This window comes from Perognathus longimembris, chromosome 22, assembly GCF_023159225.1.
Source record: "Perognathus longimembris pacificus isolate PPM17 chromosome 22, ASM2315922v1, whole genome shotgun sequence".
NCBI lineage: Eukaryota > Metazoa > Chordata > Mammalia > Rodentia > Heteromyidae > Perognathus > Perognathus longimembris.
The window spans coordinates 12,386,935-12,408,343 of record NC_063182.1 but is presented as its reverse complement, the minus strand read 5'-3'; the positions used below and the strand labels follow the sequence as shown (position 1 = coordinate 12,408,343).

Below are 21,409 nucleotides of genomic sequence, written 5' to 3'. Positions count from 1 at the left end.
TCAAAGTGGTGAGACAAAGGGTAAAAAGTGAACCAATACAATAGCAATAATTAAAAGACAGTATGTTGTAAACCAACTGTACAACTCGGGGTGGGGGGAATTAGGGTGCAGAGAAGTTAAAGGAAAAATGAGGAGGTAACAAGTTTGACAAGAAATGTACTTAGTACCTTACATATGTAACTGTAACCCCTCCGTACATCACCTTGACAATAAAAATAAAACAAAATATTTTTTAAAAGACAAAAACTGGAATCAGAAGGGATTTGGATAAAGTGGAAAGTGATAAAAATGAAGCCTAGAATGAGGCAATGACACACAGTTTATATTGAAAACATTTCTAGTAAGTGAGCATCAAGATTAGCTGAGCTATTGAAAAGCCTCACAAAGGACACCAACCAAGCTACAAAATCGGCAGTGGAGCAGAAATTCAGTTAATACTAGTCTAAGACCATAGACAAATGTTCTTGTAAAGAAACTATTGAATCATGTAGTGAACAATGTCCTCAACAATATTTTTAAGGTAGCTACAAATTTTACCAAACTTTAAAAATATAAACTCCCTAATCATTGGTTGAAAAGAACAATTTCAAATGAGCCCCCGCCCCCCCCATGGTGGCCCCCAGAGAATGTGATCCAGAGGCAGATGGAAAGTCACTGAAGATTTCAAGGCAGCCATTTATTTTGGAAGATCTACAGTGGCCTCAAGGCGGTGTTCATTGTAAATAAAGGAAGAATGAATGGAGGCCCAAGGGATTCTCAGAACAACATTATGCCAATAAATGAAATAATCCATGTCTCCTATGAGGTAGATTTGAATTAGGAGGAAGAGGCAGAGATAGACAGAAATATTAAAATCTGGTGAGTTGCTGCTAAGAGGAAAAAAACACAGCAAAAATTAAAAATGATCATTGTTAAAAAGCAACTTGAAATATTTCTGGTGAAAAAAACTATCAATTGATTGATATAGATTAATCAATAGAAAATAGATATAGATAGATAGATAGATAGATAGATAGATGACAGACTGTTTATTTGAATAACACAGCATTTAATGAAAATCAGGTTATCTTTGGATTCCTCAAAAGCACCAAGAAGACATACTCATTATGTGGCACTAAGGACATTACTACATGGTTGTCATATGTTTGCATTTATTAAGCACTAATTGTGTGACTATTACTTGGAAAAGTGTAGGGAGATTGAGGACAGGGTGAAAAAATGTATGAAGTTGCTTTGAACAATAATAGACATGCTATTACTTCAAAATTGCTTTTCTAACCACAATGAGAAGATCATTTAAGACAGAATGAAAGAGATCTTTGTTGGTTTTTTTTTTTACAGTTATCTCTCTTTATGAATATAGGGATTCATAATTTGTAATTCACAATTCTGGACCTTAAGACATATATGTACAGAGCCAATAAATGTAGACTTCTATTTTTTCATTTTAATGTTTCTGTCTTTAATTATGAAATACTTTAAATACATAGAAAAAAAATGAGACTTTCATACCAGCCACCTAGACTTAACAAATACTAAACTTTTCCATGTTTGCTTTCTTTGAAGGGTATAAAACATCACGAACACAGCTTCTTTTGAACTCAGAAGGAAATACTATCCTATAGTTGATTATGTCATTTCATTCTAGCTCTTGTGTGTGTTGGAGGAAAATGGGGAGCTCTATGCCTTGAACTCAGGGTCTGGGTGCTGTCCATGTGGGTTGTTGCTCAAGGCTAACATGCTACTATTTGAGCTACACTTTTCACTTTTTGGTGGATAATTGGAGGTAAGAGTAACATGGACTTGCTTTCCTAGGCTGGCTTCAAACGCCAGTTCTCAGATCTCACCCTCCTGAGTTGCTAGGATTACAGAGGTTCCACTAATGCCAAGTCCTTTGCTTTATTTTTTATTTTACTTGGCATGCATGAATTTTCTCACTGTAGCACATAATATCATTTCCATTTTTAAAATTTATATAGATATTATTGTTCATGTAATATTGCCTTGAGATATATTCATATTTATCTATATAGTACATTCGTTTTAAATGCTATATACCCCATGGTCTATTCTCTAGGAGTGTATCCCTCTATATATCACTCTGTGAAAAGATCATTTCCTTGAAATCATATTACTTAGCATTTAATATTCTCAAGTATGATTGATCCACTCTCTTTTATCAACTTCCAATAAATTTGTAATTTTGATGTCAATAGTTTTTATCTTTGGATTATCAGTTTGATTAACAGATAAGCTTTGTTCTTTTTAAAATTCTTTCTTTATATTTATGTGAACTCATCCTATGAGCCTGGTGTGTAACATGTATTTTCATTTGTTTCTTCAAGTTTCTTGAGAATTCAGTCAAAAAGTCCCTTTTATAATAATTTCTCTGTTTGGAATTTTCACACCATGTGAATATTAGAAATCCGATTTTAAATGTATAGGCCAGAGAAACATTCACACTTTTACTTTTTTTTTTTTAAATCAAAAGCCAAAACAAAATGTCCTTATTTATTTCTTTGGCCAAAGGATGACATTTTTTAAAGTTCTTATTTTACAGAGGGGACACCATCCATGATCCAAGCTTTAACCAGGGCTTCTGATCCACAGTCCAAGGCTAGTTTGTGTCCTCTTAGAGTTTAATTATTCTAGGGCTTGGGGCCAATGTCCAATCTAAAATCATTTCTACATCTTCAAGTCTTCAGTTGATAAGTTTTTGACCCAGCTTTAAGTTCCCTTGTTGTTTCTGGTTAGAGAAACAAACTACCTGTAAATATCAACTATATCCTCAATGTTTATTTTACCAATCCTGTGTGAAGCTACAGGAGATCTAAAACAGGCCAGGGTTGTAACTTGAGCTAAATGTTTTATATCTAAAAGAAGAAATTTATGTGACTACTTTTGTGCATCTCATATCCAGTGTCAGGTCTCCATCATAAATCTTTCTGATTCACGTGTAAAACATTCAAATTATTCCCAACAAGAATGAAAAAGTTTTCACTTATGCTCAAGTTTCATCCAATATGAACCCAAGCTCAGAAAGAAAAGACATATAATAAAAAATCATATCTTAGTTATTATACAAAGAGTCTGGTAATTGCCACACAATCTATGTGGGATAATAATTGGAGGGATAGACAGGTAGATAATAAAGTGATACATAGATCATATTATAATAGAGCAATGTGCTTCTCCCCCAAGATAGGCTTCAGGGACAGAGTATTAGATAAAAGGGCTTCCCGGGGGCTCTGGGGTTCACGCACGCTACTTCGACCAGTGATCGCTGCTTTAATAACATTCCCATTTGGGACTTCAGGCCAGCCATGTGGCACATGCTGTATTCAGGGAGGCAGGAGGATCACAAATTTGAGACCATTTAGAACTTCAAGTAATGTTATCGTGAAGACAGGGCAGTACTCTAGAAATTGAACAAAAAAACTCACCTACAACAGTTTTCATATGTAAGTGTATATGTGAACATACTAGAGTGCAAGATGTGATACAAAAAACATGGCCATGCATCTCTTCTGGTTTTGGCAACTGTGGTCGAACTATCTGTAGACGGAAATTAGGCAGAAAAAATGCATCTGTATGAGAATATATACAGATTTATTTTCTCATCACTGTTCCCTAAACAGTATAGTTTATTTACAGTCCCTTAACAATATAGTTTAACAATTGTTTTCACAGCAACCATTGTTTTAGTTAGTATAAGGGATTTAGGTGAGACTTAAAGTATATGGGAAGTTGCATGTAGGTGACACGGAAATACTGCACCACTTTCTATAAGGATCTGGAGAATCCTTAGATGTTGTATCCTAGGAATTCAACAACCAATTCCGTGTGGATACCAAGGGACAATCATATTCATGATTATATTAGTATGTATGTGTTTTTTTAAGTTTGAGAAATAGTTCATTTTAGTATAATAGAGTAAAGCAGGAAATTGGAGTTTAAGACTCCTCATCTTGGTTGGGAAAAATCCATGAGGCTTCAGGGAATGAATAGAATTAACTCAGGGCACGGGGACTCATAAAAATAAGAAGGATATTAGCTATCTTAATGTCTCATTGAATTTGTGTGCATTATAATAAACCTGGAAATGAATATGATAATGAAACTAAAATCATAAGTCATGGGTAGTTTAGCTCAGTTTTTAATGACTAAGATAGATCTAAGTGTATGAAGATTCACAAGACCCCAGGTAATTTTGATGTAGCTGATCCTTGGCCAATGTTGAGTCTTGCTTTACATATTAAGTGCCTTGCTTAAGGCAGCACCTGTTCAAAGGTCAGTGATCTACTGTGTCACCATATTATTTTACCTTCTCAGTACTCCTAAGTAGTAGGAAGAAAGGTTAGAGTCCATTTTTTCTTTAAATTCACCATTTTTATGTCAAAGAAGAAAATTCTTTTTTGGTAGCAGAGAAGCTATTTTAAGGGAACAAGCATGTCCTATGAGCACAAATTTGTCTATGTAGGTCTAAATTTTGGCACAAAATAGAGAATTTCTGGCCAGTCCAAGAAGTACAGAGGTGAATTTTAATTCTACATTTTAGTTAATTCTCATAATTACAGAAAAATCTGTATAATACACTATTATGCACGATAGTAAGACAAGCACAGATGAGGGTACTATATTGTAATGAATGGTCAAATTTTCCCCCTCAAATCCCTCCCTATAAATAGATAAAAAGAGAAAGAATTATTGGTTGAGACTACTAGCCATTTGCATGTTTTGCTGGAGGCACCAACAGTTAATTATGGCCCTGCTGGTGCAACTAAAGGAACAATTAATCAGTCAAGCAATTGTTCCTCCTCAAAATTATTACTTCAGAGAGAGACCTGGCAAAGCTACAAGTCTTAAATTTTGTAGTATTCCTTACGTGGAACTTGGGTTGTATTGATACTCAGGACTCACTACTGTCTTAAATAAGAACCATGTATGATTAGTATAGTTTGATACAATGGCTAGCAAGGTGATTTCAAATCATTCTACAAAAATAACATTTTGAAAAATAGTGACAAAAACTTTGAAAGCCAAAACAATGGAGAACATATTCATGATTTGAATGGAAAGAATATGCTCATTTTCTATGTCGAAAAGAATAGTCCCAGTGAACTAATGTCCATCTAGTATAATTTTAGAAAAGAAATAGAAATAGGGAAAATTGCTAATCTTTTTAATAACTGCATAAAAGTAAATTTAAAACACTAGAAGGAAAAACTAGTTTTTCATTAAATTATCAGTAAGAGGGATAAATGTAACATAATTCAACTTTTTTCAGGACTTAGAAGAAAGTTACATAGAACCCTTATTAATCATGGAAGGAAACAGTTAGTTTTGTATTTTTTAAAGGAATTGAATAGTCATGCCCGCTGAGCTAGCTTGTACTCTTTAGGGAACAGGTATCAGCAGGGAACTGTAAAAAGTGCATAAACTCCTGCATAAAGATCTTAGCATCATATTAAGTACTCATCCTAAAATTCGGGAAACAGGTTCAATGCCTCATTATCTGGAAGAAGCTATAACGGTGGTAAATTCATGTAGAATATACGTCTGTGACACATATACATGTCCAGTGCATATATGCACATACACATACATATGGAGTCATTCGAAGAATATGAAAAACTTGTATAGCTATAGAAAGAAGTGAATGGGATAAGAAGAAAATGTTATATACAATGAAAGCCAAACTGTTTCTGAGTGCATTGTGGGGTTTAGAGATGGAAATAGCTCCTGCTTCAGGGCAGAGTATTTGCAGAAGTGATCTATGGAGCTCCTTAAGCCTACGAAGTTAAGAAGGGCATCTGGAATGGGGCTCAGAAGCCTGCATTTAAACAAAACTCCTCAGGTCATCCTAGCAAAAAGTACCAATGGAAAAATACTTCAGTAAACATTTTAGTGTAATGGGTGTTGGGAATATTTCTGATTCATTTTTTGTGAACATATTTTTCCATATTCACAAGCAAATACTGAGCATTTTTTCAAAGCATTTGGTGAGTTTATCTCACTGCATTGTATCTCTCATACGTCCTAAGATATACTTGAGAGGCTGACAACTTTCATGAAGGTGTATGTAATCTCCCTCAGGAAATGAAAATGCTCTACGCAGAAGCTGAACCGAGTGGAGCTATGAGTAGAGCTGAAAGAGAACCACTCTCTTCCCCCTTGATGCATCTTTTTCCCTCAGCTTTCAGGATACCACCCTCTTTGGCCATTCTCCTACTGTCCGGGTGGCTCTTTCTTAGTCCTCTTTGCTGTCTTTCCTGACTCGTCTCTTGTTATGTGTCTCCCTTCTATACTCATTCTTCAATGTTCTTAATAGTCTCACAACTTTGCTGCCTAAATGATATGGTTGACCTCTCCTCTAACCCTACACGTCTGCGCCCCACTATGTATTTCACAAGTCCACTCAGGTGTCCAACAGACTTCTCACACTCAGGCCATCTAAAAAGGAAGCTGAGTTTTCACTCTCAAAGTCTCTTTCCCCAGCAGATGGTCCCATATCAGTTAGCAGCAGCTCTGTTCGTGCAGTTGATCAAGCGAGAAACACTGCTGCCGTCCTTGACCCTTTTGTTTGCTCTCATATCCCAGCTCTAAGACAGAACCCTGCTGGCTCCTACCTCCAAACCAACCCAGGACAGAATCATTGTCTCCAGCTCCTCTGCTGCCACGCTGCTGTAAGCTGGAGTATCTGGGACAACTCCTAGAACTTCTCAGCTCCTTGCGTCCACTCTTTCCCCTCACCCTCCATCTCTTCTCACCACAGCAGCTATGGTGATCCCTTTAAGACTTAAATCAACTCACTGAATTCCTTTGCTTAAACTCTTTAATAACTCTCCTCTCATGTAGTAAAGCTAAAACGCATCCATGTGGAGGAGGAAGCCCTAACTTGGCCCCTGTGAACCCTTTGATTGCTTTTGATTCTTCCCCGGCACCGCAATTGAGCCACGCCGGCTTTCACATATTCCTCAGGACAGACAGCATTCTGCTTCTTTAGGGTCTTTGCCATCATTGTTTCTTTGTGCAGTGACATTCTCTTCATCACAGATGCACGTGGCATCCGCATCAGCTACTCCCATCTTCGTGTCTCCTTCAGGATGAGGTGACCAGACCAAAACTGTACGAAGCCCTGCCCTCCTGCAATGGCCCAGGCCTTTCTATCTTGCCTTACCATCTTCCTCCATAAAATAGCATGCACTCCTTTCATATATTTATCCGTGATTTTTTGTACTATCTCACATAATTCCTCATTGTTGTTGCTTTCTTTTGTTCATGATATGTCACAAGTAGCTAAAATAATGCCTGGCACACAGTGCATCACTGCATAAATATATTTGTTGAATGAATGAGTGTTAAAGCCACTGTTGAAGACAGCAGTTTCTGGTAATGGTGTCACTGCCTGTCACAATGATAAGAATTTAGCTGCCTTCTACTGCAATAAAAGTCTAGTATAATGCTTGGCCAAGCCGTAGCAAATGTGGCAGGCAAAAGTTTAGATAGATGTATTTCTTTAAAGTCCCAGGCCTAGATTCACTGATGCAATCCAGGAGTCTTTCTCTCTCCACAATTCCTCATCAGGCACCCTCATTAGGCATAAAGGTCACAGAGGCTTTTATCAACCCCGAATCTTTGGAGTTCCAGTTCCATCATGAGGAAGAAAGTAGAGGCATCTAGAAAAAAATGTTTGTTTCTTTTTCTCCTCAGTCTCTCAACATCCCTAAAATTTTGTTGTGTCAAGCTGTATACTTTCTTTTCTGCCCTATGAGTTGGCCTATCTCCTTGAGAGTAGAAACCATTGCCATACCCTGGTACCTGTACCATGTCTGGAAGCACATAGGCATTCCTCAATAAATGTTCATGTCATCAATGGATGATGGAGAGTTTCATACAATAAGGATGCATTAATTAATGAAGTACTCATTGATGTAGCTAAGAGCCAATGAAAGTACTAATAAAGATCACCATAAGAATGCAATTATGTACAAGGAATTGTGGAAGATTGGATGTTTTCATTGTTTTATTAGGAAAATATACAGCTTACCTTTGAGCTATTTATTTAGCACCAGAGCACTAACAGCACTATATAAGGCAAATTCCACCAAAGAGTCTCTTACACAGGATATTTAGAGTATTAAGAAGTCATGTAAATTACTATGAGCTCTTTAGAAAAAAGCCAATGAAATACATGCCTTTTCCATTAGCCCCAGTCTTCATTTTATATTCATTTTAATTACCTTTAAATAGTTGTACAAGCCCATTTAAAAATACAAATCTTCTTAACAACTATAAAAGTGATCTTGGTACGTTAACTCAAAAATAGCTAAGACTAAACATTGCTGCACCTAGCTCTAGCCTTATTTTAGTATTTTTCCTAATACAGAATGACTTTTCCTTGCATTAGTGAATGTAGCCAAAATCCGTGTGGAACTTGAATTCAGAAATGTTCAAGTCCAGTCCTGACTAGTTTTTATATATTCCCAAATAATATCATTGCCTGAATATATGCAGCAATTCCCCAGATGAATATTGTTGATCCAGGAAAGTCAAGCAATTCTTCTCCTTAATGCTTTTTTTCTACATAAAATACAATACCTCATTTTTAGATTTCATATTCCACACAGAAGATGTACAGTACTAATGGCAGTGACCACAGCAACTAGATTTTATTTTTCATAAAAACATAATAATCTCTAAAACTCTTACTAGCTATTTATGTTGTGATTGTTCAATACTGGCAAATTCCACTACCTTACCTGACTGATGTCACTCATCCAAGCAGCTTTCTCTTGGCGTGAAGGTGCTAACAATACCACAGTGAAAGGGGTAGAGTCAGGGGGTTCCACCACTATCTTAAAATCCAGGTGTCCAAACATGTGCCCGGAACCTTTGGCTTCAACACACAAACACCAAACAATTAGCTGTGAATACAAAACAGGAGTGCTAGATGCTTCCATATAGCTACCGGGATGATCTGTGTGCATTAAGTCTAGAATCTCACCAATAGCATGTTTCTTACACATGGGGAAGATGGAAGAGTTTATAATGGAAGACAAAAGAGCTGAAGTCAGTAAGTTATTCACGACTAGAATCCCAGTCTCCTCACTTCATATTGAATTTCCATACTGGGCAGAAATCTAATCCTTTAATTACTTGTTTTTTAGTACCTGCCACTGAAAGTTCACTATCGTGAGACAAATTCAGGAGAATATCACCTCCCAAAGATGGTTTGACAAGGAACACAAGTTCAGTGCTCAACAGATAAATGGCTTTAGGGAATTTATCTTTAGCATCTTTTCTGTCCTCCTGGGAGTTCTTAAACTAGAGAAAAATGTAGAGCTATGGAACTTTTTTTTTATCCTAACCCAATTCAGAGTTAGAGAACGACTTACAGTCATCATCACTTGCATCAGGCTCCTCAATCAATGTGCATTCTATGAGAGAGAGTACCCCACCTGTCTGGAAACAAACCAATTTGTCATTAAGAGGTTGATGGTCTTGTGTAAGTCGGGAAGCTCTGATTGGTAAATCTTATATATGGCTTATCATAGAAGAAAGCATGGCCCTTCTTCAGTCAAAACAGTTTTTCACAGAGTCCAAAGTCAAACTTAGATGTATCACAAGGAAAGAAATCATTTGTTTTCCCTTGCATCCCATTACTGCAATGAATGTAAACTGTCGTGGTTCCATCTTTGGGACAGTAGCTAGCATCAGGGACCCACCAAGTCAGTAGAAAGCCATTGAATAATGTTTGTTGGCAAAAGTAACAACACATAGCCAGAAAAAAAACTTTTCTATAAAGGGGCAGACTGGAAATAATTTAAATTTTGAAGGCCATTGTATTTTTATCACAACCACCCAATCTACCATTTTAGCATGAAAGCACCTAAGGACAACTTGTAAACAAATCAGTGTGGTTGTGTTCCAATATACCTTTATTAACAAAAACAGAAAGCAAGTTTCAGACCATAGGTTGTTTCCTTATTGTATGTTGGTAAAACAGCAGTGAGCAAACATTATGTCAGGGCACTGAGGTGATTTGACACAATTTTTGTAGCAGCCATCAACTAGTCCTAATTTTGTCCAGGTTATGATTTTAATAGTATTTTGTTATCATAATGTCCACTTAAATTAATTTCTATTACTCTGAATCTACATGACAAGAAAGTACATGTCAGAATTCTTAACCATCTATTACCTCTCTCTTTGTGCAATCATAGCCATCTCTTTTATGACAATAGCAAGGAATGGAAGTTACCATAGAAATAACCTCTTAAGTGCTAGGAACATGGAATAAATGGAATCGCTATAGAAAAACCCATACCTTCAGCAGATGCAGCTTTCCTCCTGAACTTCTTGTACAAATTAAAAAGTGTTTTGTAAATAAGAAGCACTGTCTTTCTCCTTCCTTTTTCAAAGACAATGAACCCAGACGAACTTTACTAAGTTTTCCCCTCTCAACTGAAGGTACTTGAATAAGAGAACCTGGTGGTTACAAAAGTGAAGAATACATAGCAATTAAAGTTCTGCCAAGTGAAGACTATGCCCTTGAAAATAAACAAAGGGGCCTGTTTCCCAAGACACCAAGGATTTACTTGATGTACTACCAGAACAAATACATTTCCCACACACTCTGAGAAGAAAGAAAAACAAATGTATTTAAGATTGATGTGTTCCCTTTTGTAAAATACTTTAGCACTGATTACTAATCTATAAACTAAAACATAAGGTCAATTCAATTCAAAGAATGAGACACTTTTTCCACTTGTCCTCAGAGATCTGAAGCTAGGCAGTTCATTCATAATAATACCATGCACATTATGTAGTTACATAAAAGCATATAGAATGTATTCTTGAAGCAATGAAAATAGATAAATAGCATATGAATTGGAGTATACTTTTGATTTAAAAGAGGGCATAATACATGTATATTACTAAAAATTCATGTTATATATTCCTACGTAATTTAGCTAAGGACCAGTTTTTTTAAGGACCAGTATTAAAAGGACAGCCAATTCAAGTGGCACTTAAGTTATATGTGATATATTGAAAACCCATTCCTTTGTACAAATATACACTAATAAAAAAGAAACTATAAAGAAAATATGTATGATAAAAGTTCTTTATGTAGTCTAAATGGAAACTAAACCACATAAAACCAGAACAGTCATATGAGCTATCTTTCATTTGAAATAAGAAGCTATTGGGTAGATTTTATTTTTTTTTTTTTTTTTTTTTTTTGGCCAGTCCTGGGCCTTGGACTCCGGGCCTGAGCACTGTCCCTGGCTTCTTTCTGCTCAAGGCTAGCACTCCGCCACTTGAGCCACAGCGCCGCTTCTGGCCGTTTTCTGTATATGTGGTGCTGGGGAATCGAACCTAGGGCCTCGTGTATCCGAGGCAGGCACTCTTGCCACTAGGCTATATCCCCAGCCCCTGGGTAGATTTTATATACCAAGGTTACTTCTAGTAACTTTTAAATTGTATTCTAACAATAACCTCCATGGCTCTATAAGAGAAGATTCTAATCTCTGTTAAATATCAAATCAAAATGTAAGAAGAGAAATTCTTGGAAGACATCTTGGGTTTAGACTTCTCCCATCTCCTAAAGAATATTTCTTGTATGTGTTTAGTCCACAATCTACCCCCAGTGCAGCCCTTCATCAGCTTCTATCAACTTCATAACAACCATTAAATAGGCTGAACACTGGTCACTGATGCCTGTAATACTAGTTACACAGGAAACTGAGATCTGAGAATTACAATTTGAAACCATCCTGGGCAGAAAAGTCTATGGGACTCTAATCTACAGGTTCATGAGAAATCTTTCTTCCAGCAAAAAGCTGGCAGTGGAGATATGGCTTAAGTGGAAGAGTGTTAGCCTTGAGCTAAAAGGCCAATTAAGATTAAGAGGCTGTGAGCTAAAGCCCTAGTACTGGCAAAATAAAAAGAAAGCATTAACTGTATATCCAGCCCTTAAGTTTTAACATTGGTTATCAGTAAGAAAGAAGACTGGAGCAACTTTATTTTCTTCTTCATATGTGTGGAAGTTTCATGGTATTTAAACAAATACAGGTTACTTCTATTAGCATTCGTACTAGTGGGAAAATATTGAAGTTCTTTATATAAAGAACATAACTACCTAAGACAATAAAACTATGATTGTGAGTCACATCTTCACATATGAGGTTTCCAAATGGCTTCTACCTTAAACAAGGTAGAAAATGTGCTGGGTGATAAAGGATCGAAGGGTCTATGCCCTGATCTCACATCATCTACTTAGGCGAATGTTTAGGTGGGATGCATGACAGAGAGTAGGCAGTTACTCTAGGCCCAAAGAATAGCATAGAACCAGCCTGGGGGCGGCAACAAGAGTGGAGAACAAAGAGCCAAGAGAAAGCTCCAGGGACCTGATTGGACAAGAGGAGAGTGGATGGAGGAGGCAGTGTAGGTGGGAGCAAACTGATAGACAACTCATGAAACTTGAAGAATTAAATTTAAAATATAGAGCAGGTGTATGGGAAGCAGAAGGCAAACAGAAAAGTTAACAAGCAAGTAATGGCAGCCATAAAGTTGTCTTCACAAGATTAATGGGATGGACTCAAAGCCCTAAGTTTTTCAGAAGGCATAAATTAATCCTCTCTCCATTTTCCGTTTGGGAAAACTGAAGCCAGAGACTAAGTAGTTCTCCTAAAATCACTCTGATATAAGGAGCCCAATAAGGAGATGGCAGTGAATTTAACAATATAAAAAAGTAGAATTAGGGCTGCCTAGCATACAGGAAGCCCTGGGTTCGATTCCTCAGTACCACATAAACAGAAAAGGCCAGAAGTGGTGTAGTGGCTCAAAGTGGTAGAGCGCTAGCCTTGAGCACAGAGGGGCTCAGCGACAGAGCCTAGGCCCGAGTTCAAGTTCCAGGACTGGCAAAAAAAAAAAAAAAAAAAAGGAGTACATTAAAAAAATAGAATTAGGGGAAGGGAAGGGGAACATCAAAATGGTGAGACAAAGGATAAAAAGGGCAAACCAGCAACAGCAATGCTCACAAGATAATATGTTGGAAATTAACTCTACAACTTGCGGGAGGGGGGGGAATGGGGGAAGAGGGAAGGTGGGAGAAAAAATGAAGAAGGAGGTAACAAGTTTTACAAGAAATGTACTCACTACCTTATGTATGTAACTGTAACTCCTCTGTATATCACCTTGACAATAAAATTAAAATTTAAAAAGTAGAACTTGGAAAGGTAAATGATGGCCTAAGACAGGGGCAATGCTGGCTTGCACATGAGTCTCCCAGATAGATTAGTTAGGCTATTGAAAGACAAGCTTAGACCAATGCCTGGCTAAACAAATGGGTGGGACAGCCATTTTCAGAAAAGTAATAACCAGGTCTGTAAAAACTCAATGATAATGTGTTCATTGGCAAACGCATCTAGCAATTTAGTAATTTTCAAAATCAGAAATTATAAAATACACTGTTAGCTCGTATATTAGCAATTACTGTGTATTTCAGCTTTGAGGTAAAAAACAAGCATTTCCTTGGCAACCACACATTAATATGCATGATCTATAACTACATATGGATAGAAATCTATTCTAATATGAATTAAAAGTGAGACATTTCAACACGAATGGGCTTCTAATAAAAGCATTTTATGTAGACTTGTTTTAACATTCCATTTTATGTTTGACATTATATCTCAGCATAACCAGGAAACTTGAAGAAAAGATTTAACTTTAGTTAATACAAAATAGATAGATGGCATTGAATTAGTAATTCCTTAATGTCAGACCATTGCGATGGCCTGGTTCTTGGCATCCAGATCACCAATATATCTAATAATCGGGGCTCACTCACAGAAAGACTTGTGCCTTTTCTACAGAACACCTTTCAGGACTGGCTAATGCCTTCTTTTCTTTTCTTTTCTTTTCTTTTCTTTTCTTTTTTTTTTTTTTTTTTTTGCCAGTCCTGGGGCTTGGATTCAGGGCCTGAGCACCGTCCCTGGCTTCTTTTTGCTCAAGGCTAGCACTCTGCCACTTGAGCCACAGCGCCACTTCTGGCCATTTTCTGGATATGTGGTGCTGGGGAATTGAACCCAGGGCCTCATGTATATGAGGCAAGCACTCTTGTCACTAGGCCATATCCCCAGCCCTAATGCCTTCTTTTTAATTTCACTCAGCAGTGACAAAAATGAAGAAAAGTTTCCAAAACAGTGCAAACCTTCCAAATTTTCTATAATTGATCACTTTCTACTCTCAGATGAACATCCAACATTTAGAAACATCTTTATTGAATTATTACTAATATACTAACTAGATGAAGCATGCAGAAAAATACTGCTGAAAGGCAAATCATCTATTGACATTAATATAGTAACACCTAAAAGAAACAAGAAGCTCAAAGAGTGACTTAAATAAGGTATATAACAAGGAATAAATAACATGTGGACAGGACTTTAAGTGACACATAATTGTTTTTTCTCCAAGTGCAATAAAAAAAAACACCCCATTCAATATGTTTGACATTCCAACATTTCTCAGTATTGGCACATTTACAAACTCACTTGATACAATTTAAGGAATATATTACGTGTTTATGGGTACTAATACTATCAAATCAAAAGTCCTTTAAGAAATTGCATGCTCATTGGAGAAATTTGTGTTTCTGTTCTCCCACATTATAAAATACAGGTAAGTTAATAGGCATCTTTGGTGAACTCCAAATACAAGAAAAAAATAAAATAATGTAACTTACAATCAGATTGCAATTCAATAAGTACTTCAATTTACTTCACTGCCCATTGTCCAGGAGGCTATAATGTAACCATCATTCTAGACAAGGTGAAGCAGAAAGAATTCATAAATGCTGCCTTTTGGAGCTCATAGAGAGAAAGGCATGCAGACAGATTCCTACACAGAGAATACCTATACAGAATGCATGCACCAAGGCAAAAGACATTGGAAATGGAGGGGAAGGTTGATTCATGTTAACAAGAAGGTGGGCAGAAAGTGGAAGAACTTACAAAAAACTCTTAGAGGTATCTGACATTAGCCCAGTAAGATCTTCCATAGGCACAGAAGTGATGTCAAGGGTTGGAACACCCAGTCAAAAGACTGTATTAAGGCCCACAAAATCATTTGGTACATTTTAAGACAGCCACATACATATTTAATATGCTTCTCATTGGTTTCCTACAATCACCTGCCTGTGTTGATAATTTTGTGTGCCTGTGAATGGAATTCTAAGTAAACAAATGGCCCTTATAAATATCCCAAGGTTCCTGGCTTCTGTAGGTGGAGGCACAAAGACAAAGTACTCATTAAGCATAAAGCCAAGAAAGAGCCACTGTATGGAGGGTCGAAGTTGAATAGCAAAAACCCAATGCTGTCATTGCAATCCTCTATTATTTAAAGAGAAATTAGCAGAAAATGGGAACGGAAATCACTTCCTAAAATATACTTCCAAACTCTAACATATGTTTGATTTCTCTTGTTGTAAATAAATAATGGAAAATAGAATGGCAGACATTAAACAGTAGTCTGTGCAAAAATTACTGCACACAGCATAATGTCTTTTTTAAAACCTAGTTTTAGCAGCACATTATGGTAGGCAATAGTGAGGCAAATCTCTTCAAAGGATATTGGCACGTTATAACCAGAAAAATGGCATGATTCCTTTGGGATCTGAACTCATGTTCCACTCCTCACCAAATTCAAAATTATAAATGCATTCAATATAGCATATTGATTGCCCTGAACCATTATAAGAACTTGTTCTGCTTTCCCAAAATATCTAAGCACTTAAAAGCAACTTGAGATATCATTGACTTCTTATACTTTGGAGGGGAAAAAAAAAAGAGTTGAGAAGGAAGGTATTCTGTCAGGTTGTTGCTTCTTCACACTTTCTGGCATAGATATCTTCATCTCTTCAAAAGTGAAATGACCAGGTGATGTCCCAAAAGTCTACTCTCCATGCACAATTAGCTTCACCATGGCCACAGAATGCCAGTGATCTACCGGGAAAGATTCTGCTAACAGATGGCGCCAGTTGAATGACATTATGTCATGGGGGCTGCTCCAGACGTGCTGATGAGAAATGGGAACAAGAAGCAGCTATTTTCACTTCGGACATTGTCCTCGCTTTTATGGGAAAGGGCTTTGAGGAACACAAGTTTCTCTTGGACCTTGGTCTGGATATCATCGCCATCGTGCACTGCCACTTCCATTGGCCAGACCGATCTGTCTTCCTTGGAGCTGCAGAGAATGTCCGGTCCACTGAGGAGGAGAGTCCAGCCAGAGTGTAACTTACTATCCCACTTGTGCTTTACTATTATTGTGTTGCTGTTATTCATGGCCCCTGAAAAGAAACAGCACAGAGGTAGGCCTCAACCACAGCCTCGGTCAAGGCCACGAGGCTGTCCTCCATGAGCTGCACCAATCACACAGTCAAATGACGCCTGCTCCAGGACGCATCCCTGCTGCTGCTACACAGATCCCAAAAACTGTGGGTCTGGTGGACAAGAACTTACCTTGGCGGATGAAAGTTTGGCTGGTGTCCAGCAAAATGTCACAGCCCTCCACGATCATTCTTTCAATGGCAAGGTTTTTCCTTATGTTTTCAGTGTCACTCACTTCATCATGCATCACCCTGTCAGACACAATGCAGACAGGATCACAGCAAGAGCTATTACCTATTGTCCTGGGGCATTGGCAAAGAAGAGCTTCAATGGAGAAGCTTGGTTTTGAACTTGCTTTGATTAAATTGGTACAACTTCAGAGCATATGGAACATTTTGAGCCTTTTCAGTCACTTCACGTATTGGCCCAAGCAAGGTCAATACATGACATCATTTTATCCATAGCTCTGTCCATTGAAGTGTCACTCCTTGGAAATGTCACCAAAATATGCAAACTCTGGGAAAATGAGGCATGGCTCAAGTGGAAGAGTGCCTGAAACTATGAATGCCTGAGTTCAAACTCCAGTGGTACCAAAAAAGAAAGGGAAAAGAAATGTAAATTCAAAGTTCTCTAACTTTTGCCAAATCTGAATAGCAAAATGCAACTGAAAGCTATTTTTTCCAGTATGAAGGAAAATTGCAAACATTTCCAAATTTAAACCAAATTTTACCTAATCTCACTTACATAAATTCACATGCTATAATTTTTCCCCAAAGGTATTTGTTTTTCTTGGTTAAAAACTAACATTGAGGCTGGGGATATAGCCTAGTGGCAAGAGTGCCTGCTTCGGATACACGAGGCCCTAGGTTCGATTCCCCAGCACCACATATACAGAAAACGGCCAGAAGCGGCGCTGTGGCTCAAGTGGCAGAGTGCTAGCCTTGAGCGGGAAGAAGCCAGGGACAGTGCTCAGGCCCTGAGTCCAAGGCCCACGACTGGCCAAAAAAAAAAAAAAAAAAACTAACATTGCTTGGGAGGCTGGGACTGGAGCATCATCATTCAATGTCAATGTGGACAGAAAAGTCCAAGAGACTCCATCTGCAATTAAGCAGTCAGCAAAATGCTGGCTGGAGGCGTGGCTCAAGTGATAGGAAACGGCCATGAACACAAAAATCCATGTGCGCTTAAATGCCTGACTTTAAGCACTAGTACACGCTAACTACGTAAATAAAGTGAATGACGATTCAGAGCTCACATTTAAATTTAAGGTGAATCTGAGAACTTGGATTTATATTTTACTTTTTGATCTTTGATACAAGCAATGTAGTGGTACTCAAAGGAGACTTAGGTTGCTGCTGTTCAGTCACAAGGCTTTATTACTAACTCTCTACATACCTGGACAGTTCTTCCAGTTTTGATTTAGCAAACTCCAGACTTTTTCTCTCCACATGCTCATGAGGTGTGTGAGCCAGGAGTTCATGTAGCGTGATGATATACCTGGGGATCTGAGTGCAACAAAAGCCAGTGTGAGCAAGAGGTCAGGATGAGTGACACGGAGAAGCTCTCCACAGTGTCATCATCACTCTGAGACGCTGATCTCCATGGTCATACATTTCATTGTTTTACAAATAATACTTTAAAGAAATCCATGGGGAATCCACTATGCAAAACTTCACACACACACACACACACACACACACACACACACACACACACACACCAAAAAAGACTTCACTCAGAACACAAGAAAAGGTAACTATGGAAATATAAATGCTAGGGCTAGAATTTGAAACATGACTGAGGTGTCAAAACTAGTGGGAGTGGACCGAAAGGGGGATAGAAGGAAGGGAGAGAAAGAGGGAGAAAGATGGAGAGGGTGACTGATCAAGATGTATTATTGTATATACAATAAGCATGTTAAAACGAACCCCCCTGTACAACTAATTGATGCTAATAAAAATAACAACTCTCTAGTATGATTATCAAATGTTTCACTAAGTTAAAGGTAGGAATAAATGAAGTATTCAAGTACAAAGAAACAATTGTTTCTTTAATGTTTTACATAACTATTTTTTACTTGGATTTTGGAAATTTGCTCATAGGGAAACAGATAGAGCTCTCATCAGGTAACTTGAGCCTGTGTTTTAGATATATTTGTCTGTTTAAGGAATTTTTAAAAATTGACAACCCAATGGTATTAATCTCTCCATGATTACATTCTGATCCATCTCTAAAATTACTGTTTACTTAGATTATTTATTGTACTTTTTCTACCTGGATTCTGTCAAAGGCCGAAACACCACCAATAATATGAGGATTTTAATAGACCATAATAGAGATCGTAATTAAGTGACAGTTTATCAGTATACATATATTTCTTCCTGGCTTGTAAAACAAAGTACTTTTAGGAACCATAAATTGTGAGTTTAACAATGGAATTTTATGCCTCTATCAGAAAGAATAGCATTGCCCCATTCGTAAGGAAATGAAAGGACTTGGAAAAAATTATACTAAGTGAAGTGAGCCAGACCCAAAGAAACATGGACTCTATGGTCTCCCTCATAGGGAATAATTAGCACAGGTTTAGGCTAATCACAGCAAAGGATCACAAGAGCCTAATAGCTATGCCCTTATGAATGCATAAGATGATGCTAAGTGAAATGAACTCCATGTTATGGAAACGGCTGTTATATCACTGTTGTAATTACTTTCAACATGCCATGTGAAACCGTAGTTCTATTGTTGATGATCCTCATGTATCCCCTCCCTGTGGTTGTACCCGCACTATCACTGTATCTCATCTGGAAACTGTATATACTGGTATTAGAACTAGGGAAGTGAAAGGGAATATCAAAATCAAGAGACAAAGGATAAAAAGACAAACGACTCCAAAAGCAATACTTGCAAAACCATTTGGTGTAAACCAACTGAACAACTCATGGGGGGAGAGGAAAAAGGGGAGGGGGAGGGGGAATGAGGGAGGAGGTAACAAACAGTACAAGAAATGTACCCAAGGCCTAACATATGAAACTGTAACCTCTCTGTACATCACTTTGACAATAAATAAGAAGAAAAAAAACTAAACAAAATGTGAGTTTAATTTTAGTAGCACACATGAACAACAGCTTCCATAACCCTGCCTACTTACTGTGCAGCTGAGGATGCTTTAGGTTTCACAGCTATGGGTGAAAGATTAATTATCTATTCTTGAAGTAAAGAAACAAATTGGGACAAGGTCCCTGGCATGTCCAAGGTGGCCTCTTGGCAAATATCAGAGCCAGCTGTGGAACTCCCCTGCAGTGCTTCCCTTAAATATCCCAACTCAGTGGGTCACTTCTGTGTAGTTGGGGTCTTAGCACTAGAAAGGATCCCAGAGAATGAGGACAGCAAACAGTCTTCCAGAGCCCTGTATGAAGCCCCAGATGGAGACTCTATCTGGTGATCGGGTGGCCCTGTTTGTGGATCTGCTTTTTATCTCACGGAGGTGGCAGTCTTCATGGTCCATTTACTAATATTTTGTGCATGGCCCTATGCATTAGTATACATTGCAGTCACCTATGGCACAGATACAGAACTCAAGCTCTAAGGCCAAGTCAAGGCTTCTGGAAGCACAGCCAGGAACAACTGAAGAGGGTGTAACTCTTTGGAGGGGAAAATATAGAAGACCCCTCCCTCTGCAGATATTGTGAAGCAGAATTGCTGCCTCTTCATTATATAAACTCTCATCGAAACAGCCTTCAATGATACCCCACATGTGGTCTTCTGGGATATAGATGCTTTTAGCTATCCCTTTTGTTGGCACTGTCCTATGATGTATAACAGTTTGCAGTAGAGTTCCTAGTTCCATAGAAAACTGAGCAGTCAACAGCTAAAGTATCCACTTTTTTCTAACAGAGGTGCAGGAGTGGGAGAGCCTGACTACTTACAATGCACTGCAACCACACAAAACTAAGTTTAGTCAACAGCTTCATGATCCTCCTCCATTAAGGGAATCTATTTTAAAGAGCTCCCTGGCTAAGATTCAAAGGGATGGCGCTGAAGTCAGTAACTGGCCCTTTCTACTTTATGGTGGCAAAACAAATAAATGCTATCACTGCCAAAAAGCAGAAAGAGAAATTTCTTCAGAGAAATGATGACTGGAAAGAGCTCATAGGTATAAGGCAAGAGCTGATGGCCAATAGGTTGCCAGAGAAACTCCATAATCACAGTGGCTGCTGAAATTAAATACACGTTGGCTTTAACAATGGAGCGGATACTACTTTTTGTTGATCAAACTAATATTAATTAATACTACTTAATATTAATTATGTACTTTAGCTCTATGTTAATTAGTATTAATTTTATATACTCTCTATTATTTCTATATTAGTTAATATTTATTACCTCTCCAATTGCAGTGACACCTATCAGTGCTATTCTTGTCAGTAGCAGATTTCATAATCAACTTGCCTATAGACTTTCAACACATATGTATCCTAATAAATTGATTACCATTCAAAGCCAATTAGTAGCAGCAAAGGTCATGTGCTTGCTAAATAAACATGTATTAATGAGTATATTCTTTTCCATTAAAAATTTTCTTGGTACCACTTGGGCTTACAAGTCTGGTTGTCCCATTGGGAATAATGTTGCTGCAGCCTATAATGTCTACAATTACTCCATAATTCCCATTGTTCAGTAATACTACCGATCATTCAGCCGACTCAATACAAAGCAAACAACAATCACCTTCTCTCCCTCTGGCCCTGCACAAACCTGTGTGCTCATATCTGAGCTCAAATCAGTTTGAGTCAGAGGCCCCTTGGCAGTATGATTGAAGGTCACTTCTTCATGGTGCCCTAGCCTCATCCAAAAGTTTCCACCTATACAGGAGCAAGGCTGAGGCAAGGAGATATTCCTGCAATCCAGTGTATGTAGAGGAAAGCAGGCACATGGCAGACTGAGGACGTATACCTTCATGACTATTCCGCCTCATTAGTGAAAGAACCACAACAAACCAATGAGTGCTGAAT

General features: G+C 37.8%; 1 protein-coding gene across 3 annotated transcripts in view; it reads right to left on the bottom strand.

The window, feature by feature from the left end:
- Rasgrf2 (Ras protein specific guanine nucleotide releasing factor 2) overlaps positions 1-21,409 on the bottom strand; it is a 201,947-nt gene that overhangs the window by 89,045 nt on the left and 91,493 nt on the right. For all 3 annotated transcript variants that reach the window (XM_048331557.1, XM_048331558.1, XM_048331559.1), the window contains exons 8-12: positions 17,793-17,902; positions 16,530-16,648; positions 10,331-10,491; positions 9,399-9,465; positions 8,763-8,899 (exon numbers count right to left, since the gene is read on the bottom strand). In XM_048331557.1, coding sequence (XP_048187514.1) covers positions 8,763-8,899; positions 9,399-9,465; positions 10,331-10,491; positions 16,530-16,648; positions 17,793-17,902 — 594 coding nt within the window. The remainder of the gene's footprint in view (positions 1-8,762; positions 8,900-9,398; positions 9,466-10,330; positions 10,492-16,529; positions 16,649-17,792; positions 17,903-21,409) is intronic.